Raw genomic sequence first — 12944 nt, forward strand, 5'->3', positions numbered from 1 at the left:
TGTCTATCCGTCTGTCTGTCTGTCTACCTATCTGTCTGTCTGTCATTCATTTTTTTCAGTTTAAGTTATTTTAGTACTTCAACTTGAATTTGATAAAAATTAGAGATGAAACTGAAATAAATTTAGTTTAAGTTTTCTTATATTTTATTTTATTCCACATAATGTTGATTTAATTTGAAGTATTTGATATTTTTAGTTGTTTTAGTTAGTTTTTGTTAACTATAATAAGTATGCCTTGAGCACGAGTTTTATATGTTGCGTTTTTCTGCATTTTTTAAATGTATATCTATTTAGCTTTTAATTTATTAATAGCTTTTATTTAATTTTCATTTGTTATTTTAATACTTCAACTTGAAAAAAAATAGCGATGTTGACTGGGCAACTAACTGAAATTAATTTTGATTACGTTTCCTTACATTAAGTTCACTTTACATTTATTTTATTTGAAGAAACAGAAATGTTTTTTTGATGGTTTTAGTTGTAGTTTTCATTTTGGTAAACTATAACCATGCCTTGACTCAAGGCCCTTGAGCATAATGGCTAAACTGTAAAACTGCCAACTCTGTTACCATCAGCCCTGAAATGCATTAGTTATGGACTGACTTATATTAATATTGATCAGTGTAGCTTGAGATGCACAATGCAATTTACCTACAGTGGAAACTGGATATTTACAACCCATGCTGTGGCTGCTCAGACGGGCCACAGCAAGAACAGCAAAATAAAGAGAGAAACCTTTCCTTCTAAACGGTGTCATGATCCCACAACACCCACTGAAGAGTCAAACTGGACGTGAAACAAAACCAGACCAAAGAAGTGACATTATCTACAATGAAACCTAGCAACAAAAAAAATCACTTTTAAAAAATGTTGAAAACCCTTGTTCAAAAGGGCATCTGTATCGTAGAATGACCCACATTTTCTTGTGTTTTTTGGGGGAGCGTTACTGGCCGAGATGGCCTATGGGACAGTGAGAGAGGGGCTGATCAGAGGAGAGAGGAGGTCTGGAGGACTGTCACATGATACGACAGAGGAGGGGATCTGGGAATCTGTTGAAAGATTAAAAACTCTCTGATCTGACAGAGCGAGAAGGGAGAGAGGAAAAGAGACACTGACAACAGACAGAAATACGGTTCCCTCACTGATTGAGTCACTTACACAGGTGACCAAAGAAAACAGAGGTCATGAGAAAGGGGAAAAGAAATAAAGTGAGAGCAGATGTGACAAAACAAAAAGAGAATTCAAGAATTAAAAAACACATTCATTTTTTCCACAAAGACACTGATTTTTTTTCAATGATCATTTATAAAGCTTTCAAAACAAAACTACTCTGAGATGTAATCGAGTTGGTCTTCCTATACTTTCTAACTATTTATGTGTGTTAATATTTTCACTGGAGAAAGCCATATTATGGATTTTGAACTCGTATTTTAGCCGGAAGCAACAGTTTGAAGTAAAAATGTCTTGATGGATTTGTTTCACTTCGCTTTTCACTTTACAAGTGGTGTGGATTATTGTGAGGTTTTTATCAGCTGTTTGGACTCTGATTCTGACGGCACCCATTCACTGCAGAACAAGTGATGAAATGCTAAATTTCTCCAAATCTGTTCAGATGACGAAACAAACTCATCTACATCTTAAATGGTCAGAGGGGGAGAAAAACGTTCAGTTTTGTAGTTCATTTCTTCATAAAAAAATCTAAGTATCTTTTTCTTCTGTTTACTTTTTTTCCCCCTTCAAATCAAAGATGTTTGGCATGATTCAAGGCTCTTTAATAAAGAATTTCATGAAATATCTGCAGAAAATGAAAGGGCAAAATGACCTTGAGTGTTGCACTCTATTAAATAAGCAGAGGAAAATGCCAAAAGAACAAGAGATGACTATATAAGTGAGATGAAAAGGAGACATGCACTCTGTTCCTAGTGAGCTGCCTTGTATTTTGGAGAGCTTTTAAAAAACAGCAACTTAAATATGAATCAGAACCATGAATCAAAAAAACATACTATACAAAAATATTTATAAAAGTATTATTCTTATTAGGCCATAAAATGCTGTTTCGGTAGGAAGCTCACTAGGGTTTTGAGCAGAGCTATAGAGGACAAGAGGAGGTGACAACCACTAAAGACAAATTACCATTCTTCCCCTTCAGGATGCAAAGATGCAGACCAAACAGGCAGCAGGCAGAAAAGGAAAGATTAAAGAGAGGGAAAGAAGAAAAGAAAAATAAAGACAAGACGACAAATGAGACGGCAGTTGTATGCACTGGCGACTACAGAGGACACATTACTGATGACAGAGCAAAAGTTTCAATTAAAACTTCAGGACATTTTACTCAGTTGGACATGATATTGACACTTACATATTGATTGGTACTAATTGTAGGTTTGATTCTTGCTTTTGGGGCTTTTATGGATTCAAAAATAGCTGAAAGATGCATTGTTTGAGTTTGGTTGTAAAGAGTGAAAAATTTGAAATATCACAATGAGATCCAAGTAGTACACAGAGTTGAAAATCCACTCGGTTTTTGAGTTATCGGCATCTTACCAGACGGGGTCCTCATTGACGGCATCGTCGTACCAGAGGATATAGAGACAGAACAGCCCCACAATTAACGCATGGACAGTGGACACCAGCCTGAGGACATAAAAACAGCTCAGTAATCATCAAAGTTTGGTGCTCATTGTCATTCTTCCTGTCATTTCAGGGTCTGTACAGTTGCCTGTTCAGTTCAATGATTCAATTCCAATGCATGAATCTGAATTTTGACATGCTGGAACCAAATACACACTTATAAGTACTACCCTAACCCTAACCCTACAATCAATACTTTAAGAACCGTGCCAAGGGCCACAAAAAGTAATTGTATGATTTGCACATTGGGTCGAAAGAAATTAGCATTAGGAATATCACATAGATAACATGATGCTGACACAGTAGGAGATGGTATCTACGGTAGATCGCTGACAGTGAATGAACTGTGATTTGGTGTGCATGTGTCTGAGTGTGTTTGTGGACTGTAGACTTTCATATCTGTTATCTGTGCAGTGAAAAACCCTGACACTTCCCACTATCTGACAGGACACAAACCAAAAGGCCAAATATTTTATGAAAACCAACGAGCTAATGTTTTGTAATCGAGGAAATGCTTTGCTATCACTTTACCTGATTACATCAAATGAACAATGCAGCCTTTTTCATCTCTTGATAGTGTGAAAAATGTTTCATCATTTAGTTCTATACAGTATCCTTGAACTAATTCTAAAACAGATAAGCAAATTTGTGCAAAATGCTTTGCACTAAAAAAACAAACATAGTCGAATTACAAGCATATTATTGTACCATTTTTAAAATCAGGGTTTGTTAAACTTTCAGGAAATTAAAGTGGGCTTTATAGGGAAAGAAAGAAATGCTGCAACTGCGTTTTTACAGACAGTGCAAGAAATCAATTCTTCTGGTTCTGTGCTCACATTATAGGGTTAAAGCATTTCGATTTGATAACAGAATATCATATATGTTTCATTCACTATGTCATGACTTTTCAAACAATTTAGGATGTCAAAACAACAATAGGTGGTATTTAGCATATTCTAAAAACAGTTCAACTTGTATGGTTAACCAAGTATTGTTCAGAGACCTATCTCTTCCTAACTAAGTGCTGTAAGGTCAAAGTTAACCAGGTTCAGTAGATTACAAAGAGGAAAGGTGATTAGACCAAACTGCCATTCACCTACATTTCACAATACAGTACAGTACAGAGATCACTTGATCTCACTCATGTTGGGCTACATTTATGTACGACAACATTATGAATGATATCTGAAGCTTGTTTGAAGTTCTTAAGAATCTTAAATGATCTCTATGTTTCTTTAAAGTCCTTTGCGATATTATTTTCTTCAAAAAACCTAAATCCTTAGATCAGAATTAATAATACTTCTTAACTTTTTAAAAATTATTCTTAAAGGGATAATTCACCCAAAAATGACAATTCTGTCATCATTTACTCACCCTGATGTTGTTTCAAACCCGTATAAGTTTCTTTCTTCTGCTGAGCACAAACGAAGATATTTTGAAGAATGTGTGTAAAAAATAAATACAAATCAGTTGCTGGTAGTCATTGGCTTCCATAGTATTTTTTCCTTACAATGGAAGTCGATGGCTACCGTCGATTATTTGGTTACCAACATTCCATCTTTTTTGATGTTCCACACAAGAAAGAAACTCATACAGCTTTATTACAACCTGAGGGCAAATTATGACAAAATTTAATGTTGTAGGTCAAGTATCCCTTTAAAGTTGTCTAAATGCCTAGAATCCAATCTAAGGTCTTAAAGGTAAAATGTTTAATTCATTTATTGGGCTGTTTTAAATATAAGCATTAGAACATTACTACTTAACAAAAGCTTAAAAATTTGACAAATATACCTTTAAGATTTACCAGTGTAAAGTTTTGAATTTGACCTTGTGCGCAGGATAGTATCCGACAACGTAAATTTGATTATACTTTTAATACTATAACTTTATCCTTAATAAAAACGTACATATTTAAGAAAAGTTAAAGAATATTTAATATTTGAGAACTTAGAAGCACTTAAGAACATTCTTTAGAATTTCAGCACTTTTTTCACGAATCCAGCACCAATTGCTCTTTGCTTCACACATGGACCCAGTATCATTATCAACACGGCTATACAGGTGCATCTCAATAAATTAGAATGTCGCGGAAAAGTTAATTTATTTCAGTAATTCAACTCAAATTGTGAAACTCGTGTATTAAATAAATTCAATGCACTTGTACATGCATATTTCCTCGAAATGTGACTTCATTGTCCCTGCTTTAGTCTATACCTGTGCATGTTTGATGATTATTTATCCATCCATACATAGCTGCCAGTCTATTTCTATTTGTACTGTTTACCCATCCATCCATGCATGCATGCATTTCTACCCACATTTCTATTAGAGCAGTGCTGAGTTATATGAGGCTGATACCTGGAGTTCCAGTCGTTGAGTTTGTTTGGAGGAAGTTTCCCATAACCCTGTGTGAAGTTGGAAGACAGAACCGGACTGATGCATGAGAAGAACAGCTGGAACCCCACGAAGCTGCCGGCCACCACATACACCTCTCTCATATCCATCTCTCACCTGCACAAGAGACATCAAAACACACGCCGTCACATCTGTGCTCTTACCTGCGCTTATTCTGCAAACTCTTACCAGTCCAGAGCACAGCAACTGACCCTTCATTCATTTCACAAAGACTACGTGTTATGCATTAATCAGTTTGTGAGTAAAGAAGTAGAGAGACAAAGTAAGTATTTAAACATACAATACAGTGAATGAAGTCATTGTTTTCAAATGGTCAAAGAAGATTAACACCGTGGGTAAGAGTGACGGAGAATGTGAGAGAAGGAATGAGAAAGACAAATTTTAGTCACTGTAATAATTACTTACTTGTTTTGAAAATATTTATTTTGGTTTCTGTTTGCACTAAAAAAAGTCATAGCAATTTGTTCGTCAGATTTTCAAAAGGGAAAAGAGAACAAATAGCTTAAAACTTTTACACACATCTACATTTACATACAGTATTTAGCAGAATTTTATCTAGATCCATGAAACATTCGTAAGAATACAATTATACCTAAATGCCATTTTCCTCTTATTTCCAAATAAGAAAATAAATAAAAAAATACAAATGCTTTTTTCTTAAAATTGTTCTTAAAACAAAACTTCAAAGTCATTATAAATAAAGTTGTGATAAGCTCATATTTGTTTAAAATCTATTTAAATACAACTTGTTTTAAAGGTAAAATGTTTAATTTATTGTGTAGTTTCAAATATTGTGCATTACAACATAAGACAATTACCCTGTGACAGTTAAAGTCATTAAATAAACACATTTCATGCATTTTACAATAAATTTGCAACTACAAAAGTCAAGAGATTGTATCATCAAGATTTGCCACTGTGTAATGTTTTGAATTGTTTGTATTTAACAATGCAACCTCATGTGCAGGGTAGTATAAAATTTCTATTATGCTGTTAAGAATATAATTTTATTCTTAAGAAATTAAAATGTTCTTAGGAAAATATTTGAGAGAACAGACAGCTTATTCACACATTTGTGAAACAAAGCAAACAAAGAAACAAGCACAAACATCTCATATCTCAGGTCAGTCTACAAATCTCAGAAAAATGAGCACCAGAGGCAAGAGAAATGTAAAAAGTGTGTGTCTCATTATAGAGTGGGTCACTGACCCCCAGCATGCTGAAGGGTCATACTGAGTCATCTGGTATTTTTCAAGCTGTATCACTGTATCAAGCTATAACAAACACACACACTGCAGAACTACTACACCGTGCATCAATGTCTCTGCAATAAAACACTCCTTCAACATATTTAATCTATCAATAAATCGTCTTTTAACCTAAAGCAACCAAAAATAAAACACGTTTTTTCATACAGTAATTATTTTTAGTATTGAACGCATGATTTTCCAAATTCGTTGGATTCTTCCACACAAACGTCCGGCTGTTCTTTTCAAATTCTTATGCATGGTGCAAACTGTACGCATTTACTTGAACTTCCAGAAGAGACGCTGAAGAATCCATTGCGAAACCCCTCATTATCGGGTCTAATACACAAACAATGGCCTCAAGTGCACTGATCCCACCAAAAATGTGAGTAAACATGTAGCTGTATACTTTATTAAAGGGGTCATATGATGCGATTTCAATTTTTCCTTTCTCTTTGGAGTGTTACAAACTCTTGGTGCATAAAGAAGATCTGTAAAGTTGCAAAGACTAAAGTCTCAAATACAAAGAGATATTCTTTATAAAAGTTAAGAGTCAACCACGCCTACCTAAAACGGCTCGTTCTAACATGCCCCCACATGTCTACCTCACTATCTGGGAAGATTTGCATAACACCACCCAAATGTTCACGCAAAGAAAGAAGGCGTAACTTTTATTCTTGCTGTAGTATTGTTGCCGCTGCCGCCGCGCCGTTCTCAAGCCCGCCGCCTCTGCTCTCTCTACCCCTCTGGCCGTTCCTCACTCTAGGCTGCCGCCGCTCACGACGCTGTGTTTCGTTGTGAAAGCGAAACTACTTTGTTTGACTTCAAGATTAAACTAACAAAGGTTTAAATCATTTACCCACGTACCGACAATAGGACATTGATTAAAGAGGAGCAGATTGGGTCATGATGAGATCTGCACAATGTCTTTCTTTAATCTAGTAACCAGCCTCCTGTTGCCCCAAGTTAACGCTTCCATTGTAAATCTATTTACAGAATAAAAAAGGTGACTGGCAACATGTGATCTCCTGTGAAGAGGGCACATATGGAGCACATTCTGTAGCAGTGACTTAAAAGGAAGAGAGGGAATGTGCTTCAGGTAACCTTTCAACGACAAACAATCGACCACCACATTACAGACTTTCATGGCTGGTCACATCGCTGGAAATTAATAAGATTTGGGAATAATGCACAAATGAATGTCAATTCCATAACATGATGATACACTAGATGATATTTCGATAACAACATAAACGCATATAAGTGTATATGGCTCATTCCTAAACTTTTGATATTTTCACCTCAGGCCAATCACTATGAAGTCTGAACATCAGCTGAAGCTTGACTTTGATAAATGTGTCTTAAGGAAGCAGGTGTGTGGTTGACTGGTATCTATTTATCACTTCACACCTGTGCACTATGATAAGTGAAAGGTTAAATGTCAGCAAGTCATTATACTGAACATGACACGGTGGAAGAAAATCCACGTGCCAAAATACCTGGATTCCTTGGACTTGCCAACACAACAAGTTTGCAGTTTATTTTTGCGCATAAAAATATTAAGAAATAGACTGAAATAAGCTCTCAAATAATAACAACTTATGTGATGATATCTAATAGATCATGATCTAAAAATGTAATTTCTGATCTTTAAAGTGTCACTGTGCTGTCCACACACACACACAAACACACACACACACACACACACAAAAAACCTCTGTGTAGTGTTTTATCTCTTTGTAAAACCTGAAAAAAAAAAAACCTTAAATATAGACTTACATAGTATATAAATGTATATAGTACATATTTTATCAATGTTATTTTGAAGAAAAAAAAAGCATATATATAATTGTTTAAATTATATACACTATATAAAAAAAGTAAAATATACAGGTAGGCTAATTTTCTGCCAAATTACTTATTGATACAGTTATTGTGCCCATATACACAGTTTTAGAGGGGAGTAGTTAAAAGTCTGGGTACAGTGATTTTAGCAAATTGTTAACATTTCAAAACTCCTGAATAAATAGGGAAAATGTATTAAGTACACAATTATAAAGTTTAAATATATTTAAATCTTTCCTTCAAAAGCAGAAGGAACCTTTTCCTTAATATAACCACACAAATATTTGTGATGTAGGCTGTTTTCATTTTCGCATGATAGTCTATTTTAAGAAGCTGTATGACAAGAAACGTGTGACAAAAAAAACAAAAACAAAAAAACAGCTATCATGCGAAATTATGCGGAAACTTGCTCCACTGAACAAGTTCAGTTTCGCCTGAATAACAATGCACCAATTACCGATTCTAAATTTGAATTCTTTATTCACGAATTCTCCGAAACGTAAAAGAGAGCGGCTGCGTCATAATACCCCGGTACGTCATAATGCGCTGCATAATAATGCGTAACCGTCCCCGATTCTCAAACTCGCGAACAATAACAAAACCAGCACGCAGTGAATCCAGCCGCTTTAACGCAAGAAAATGTGTAGCATGTGCAGTGTACAAGAAAATTCTGCATTTATAAGTGACTTGAATAAGAGTCCAAACCAACTCCTGCGCGCTAAACCTTTCTATTCATCTGTCGCCGTAACGATAATGGCCATGTAAATAATGCTAGTGTGACAAGTGCAGAGAGCGATGCTACTGTACACACACGCGTTGCGAATGGCATTTACAGTGTCCATTACCTGATAAGAGTCTCATAGGTCTGTGTAAACGTGTCCAGATCCTGTTGTCTGCTTTCTTCTGTCCACGAACCCAGTTTTATCTGGATGGCGACGGCTAGCGAGCGCTTTGCCCACTCGCTGTCTTCAAACCCGCACGTCGTCTGTGGCGTACTGGCGAATAAACCTGTACTTCTGGAGCGAGGCCATTTCCCACCTTTAAAAAAACACGCAAGGATTTCGTAAAGCTCCACGGAGCCCGCTACAGCAAACACTGCATTTCTTCACCGTATTGACAGGCATCCGCCCACCCCCACCCAGCACACACCCCCTAATGAAGCCACTCCCACTGCTCAGACACTGCTGATTAAACCCCACAGTCTGAGAGAATAATCTGTCTATCTATCTATAAAACATTTGTATTTCTAGTATATTTTCTGGAATATTATATGACGAGCACGTAATGCAAAAAATAAAGCAAAAAGCAAAAAGATGCATCCATTGCAATGCAAGGGAATGCATCTTTAAAGGGGTCATATGATGCGATTTCAATTTTTCCTTTCTCTTTGGAGTGTTACAAGCTCTTGGTGCATAAAGAAGATCTGTAAAGTTGCAAAGACTAAAGTCTCAAATCCAAAGAGATATTCTTTATAAGCATTTCATTACACCAAATACACAAAATAATGTTCTTTTTTTAGCTACGTCATATGACCCCTTTAAGATTTAACAAGCTGTTTTAAAGGAATAGTTCACCCCAAAATGAAAATTTGCTAAAAATGTCCTCACCCTTGTACCACTCCAGTCCATCAGTTAACATCTTGTGAAACTAAAAGCTGCATGTTTGTAAGAAACAAATCCATCAAGCCTTTTTTTTTTGTTTGTTTTTACTTCAAACCATTGCTTCTGGCTAAAATATGTCATCTCTCCATTGCTTTCTCCAGCACCGTTTATGAGCAAAAATAGTTTTAAACAAATATGTTGGTGGGTTTTGATGTAAGAGGGCAACAGGACTTTTTCACTGAAGGACACGTTACAGTGGATTATGGACTATATTTTGTCTAGAAGTGATCGTTTAAAGTTAAAACGTCTTGATGGATTTCTTTATTACATGCAGGTTTTCACTTCACAAGACATTAACTGATGGACTGGAGTGGTGTGGATTATTGTGATGTTTTTATCAGCTGTTTGGACTCTCATTCTGACGGCACCCATTCACTGCAGAGGATCCATTGCTGAGCAAGTGATGCAATGCTACATTTCTCCAAATCTGTTGCAATGAAGAAACAAACTCATTTATTTCAACCAAGCCACACTGCATGAATCCCCTTTAGGAGAAATGCATTAAAGCATGACAGCAGCAGATTTTAGTTTACTGATATGCGTTGTGCAATATTGACCATGTAATGACGCATCATGAGGAAACTACTCTGGGAAAACACTGCTGGGGTTTCTTTGGATTGTTTTTGTTTTTTGTTTTGAAATTATTTCCAGAACGAAAAGCCTTCAACTGTCTGTCTGTAGCTGTTTACTAATGAAATGGCTTGAATTTTTTTTTTTACTTTTTTTGCCCCTTAGCTGTGAATGCTGTCATTTGATTGTATAGACATGTAATAACCATCAGAAGATGGCAGTGAATAGCTCTGCTTGTTATTTAACTCAGCTAGCCTTAACTACAGTATTTGGACATCATAATTACTATCTAAAAAACCTCTGCAGTTGCATAACTTCTATTATAGGTGACATCAAACGTATAATTAGCAGTGGAGCTTTTGGCATACAGACGAAAGCAAAGATGGAACAATAATATATAAAAAAGACTGGGCGGAAACAGAATTTTGGTCATTAAAAAAACCCACATTGACAGGCAACTCTTCTGAATATGGATATGAAATATCTGTGGTCTTAATGCATTTAGAAATACAACACGGAATTAGATGTATACTATTGTACTAGTATTCTTTCAGCCAGTCACATGTGACTTATATAACAGCACACAATTATGAGTCAAATCATTTTAAAAGGCTCTTTTTGGTCACATATTTGAACTAAAATGGAACAGGCCTCCAGCAGTCAAAAAACCTTTAAAAACTATGTCACAGAAAGAGTCAGAGGCATATCACGCTTTTACTTTATTCAGTTACCCAAAACACAGATCAATGACTCATTGGGTGTATATAAATAAAAATCACCAATGTAACAAATGAATCCAGTGCACAGGAATGGTGTGCAAAACTCTTCTCATTTTTTCTTTTTTAATACAAAAAGACTTGTTTGCAAAACTGTACAAATATCTTTTAATTTGGGTGTATGAAAGAAGTAATAAGAGAGCTGAGAGCTACAGATAAAAGCTTTTTAAAGGTGAAGCTTGTAATTTTTTCAGTCTCTGTAATTATAAATAAACCATTTGCAGCTTGATTTGCCCAAAAAGTGTAAACACTGTATGGCTTTGACTCTTTCTTGATCTGTTTCTTTGACAATCCTGACCAGCCCGAAACAGCAGCATTGGCTCAACCAATATCATGAGTTTGGGGCGGGGCTTTCTGTTTGTCTGACCAATAGCAGAGGTTTGGGAAACCTGTGTGAACTCAGTCATTGCTGTTGCAATTCCATTCCCTAGCGGTAAAAAATTGCAGACTTCACCTTTAATAGAGTGTTTTAAGGGTGTGAAAGTGTTTCTTAGCATGTGTAGATGGTGCTCTTACAACAGAGACAGTAACTGTACGTAGCACAGAATGTGGCAGAGGCTGGACCTGGTGCAAAGGCTGAGGGACATCAGACAGATTAGATGTCACAGTTAATGTTACAAACATTAATTGTCATCCGTTTGGAGTGCAACAAGGTGGAGCATTTCCACTCATCTGATTAAAGTACACACAATTTGTATACACAGCTTACTTACAGTACCAAACAATTAGTCTAAGTAAACACTATGTTAGAAAAGAAATGCGATTTAAAGAAAACATTCTAAAAATTCAGAAAAAAATAGCCAATTTAACAGAGCTCGATAAAATTATGAAGTGCACAACACTTGGTTTACGTATGGTACAGCACATACAGCCAACTGACAACGCTCATGAACATCCTCTGTGTAGAAAATCTATTATAGTTGATCAAAAATGAGCATGTGAATCTGTGGCCATTACTTTATTTTAGCTGCCTGAGACACTTAACCATTTGCTCAAAATTTCCCCTATTTAATTTCTTAAAGGAGTAGTTTATCCAGAAAATAAAATGTATTAAAAACATTCTAAAAATTCAGAAAAAATAGCCAATTTAACAGAGCTCGATAAAATTATGAAGTGCACAGCACTTGGTTTACGTATGGTACAGCACATACAGCCAACTGACAACGCTCATGAACATCCTCTGTGTAGAAAATCTATTATAGTTGATCAAAAATGAGCATGTGAATCTGTGGCCATTACTTTATTTTAGCTGCCTGAGACACTTAACCATTTGCTCAAAATTTCCCCTATTTAATTTCTTAAAGGAGTAGTTTATCCAGAAAATAAAATGTATTAAAATTTACTCGCCCTCAGGCCATCCAAGACGTAGATGACTTTGTTTCTTCATTGCAACAGATTTGGAGAAATGTAGCATTACATCACTTGCTCGCCAATGGATCCTCTGCAGTGAATGGGTGCCGTCAGAATGAGAGTCCAAACAGCTGATAAAAACATCACAATAATCCACAAGTAATCTACGACTCCAGTCCATCAATTAACATCTTGTGAAGTGAAAAGCTTTGTGTTTGTAAGAAGGTGTTTTAACTTTAAACTGTTGCTTCTGGCCAAAATATGAGTCCATAATCCATAAGAACACTTTCTGCAGTGAAAATGTTCATCTCCTGTTGTCCTCTCACATCAAAATCCACTAATATATTTATTTATAAATGTTTTGTACTGTTTTCTCTTGTAAACGGTGCTTGATCTGTGCAGATTTCTCTCCTGATTCAGACTTTTTCACCGGAGAAAGCCATTCTATG

At 35.8% G+C, this 12944-nt stretch overlaps 1 protein-coding gene across 1 annotated transcript in view; it reads right to left on the reverse strand.

The window, feature by feature from the left end:
- LOC107695723 (transmembrane protein 56-B-like) overlaps positions 1-9261 on the reverse strand; it is a 17643-nt gene extending 8382 nt beyond the window's left edge. The window contains exons 1-3 of the mRNA XM_016495748.1: positions 8984-9261; positions 4990-5142; positions 2545-2634 (exon numbers count right to left, since the gene is read on the reverse strand). Of these exons, the coding sequence (XP_016351234.1) occupies positions 2545-2634; positions 4990-5135 (236 nt within the window). The 5' untranslated portion in view covers positions 5136-5142; positions 8984-9261. The remainder of the gene's footprint in view (positions 1-2544; positions 2635-4989; positions 5143-8983) is intronic.
- Positions 9262-12944: the final 3683 nt, after the last annotated feature.

Source organism: Sinocyclocheilus anshuiensis, unplaced genomic scaffold, assembly GCF_001515605.1.
Source record: "Sinocyclocheilus anshuiensis isolate Anshui unplaced genomic scaffold, SAMN03320099.WGS_v1.1 scaffold1075, whole genome shotgun sequence".
NCBI classification, from domain to species: Eukaryota; Metazoa; Chordata; class Actinopteri; order Cypriniformes; family Cyprinidae; genus Sinocyclocheilus; species Sinocyclocheilus anshuiensis.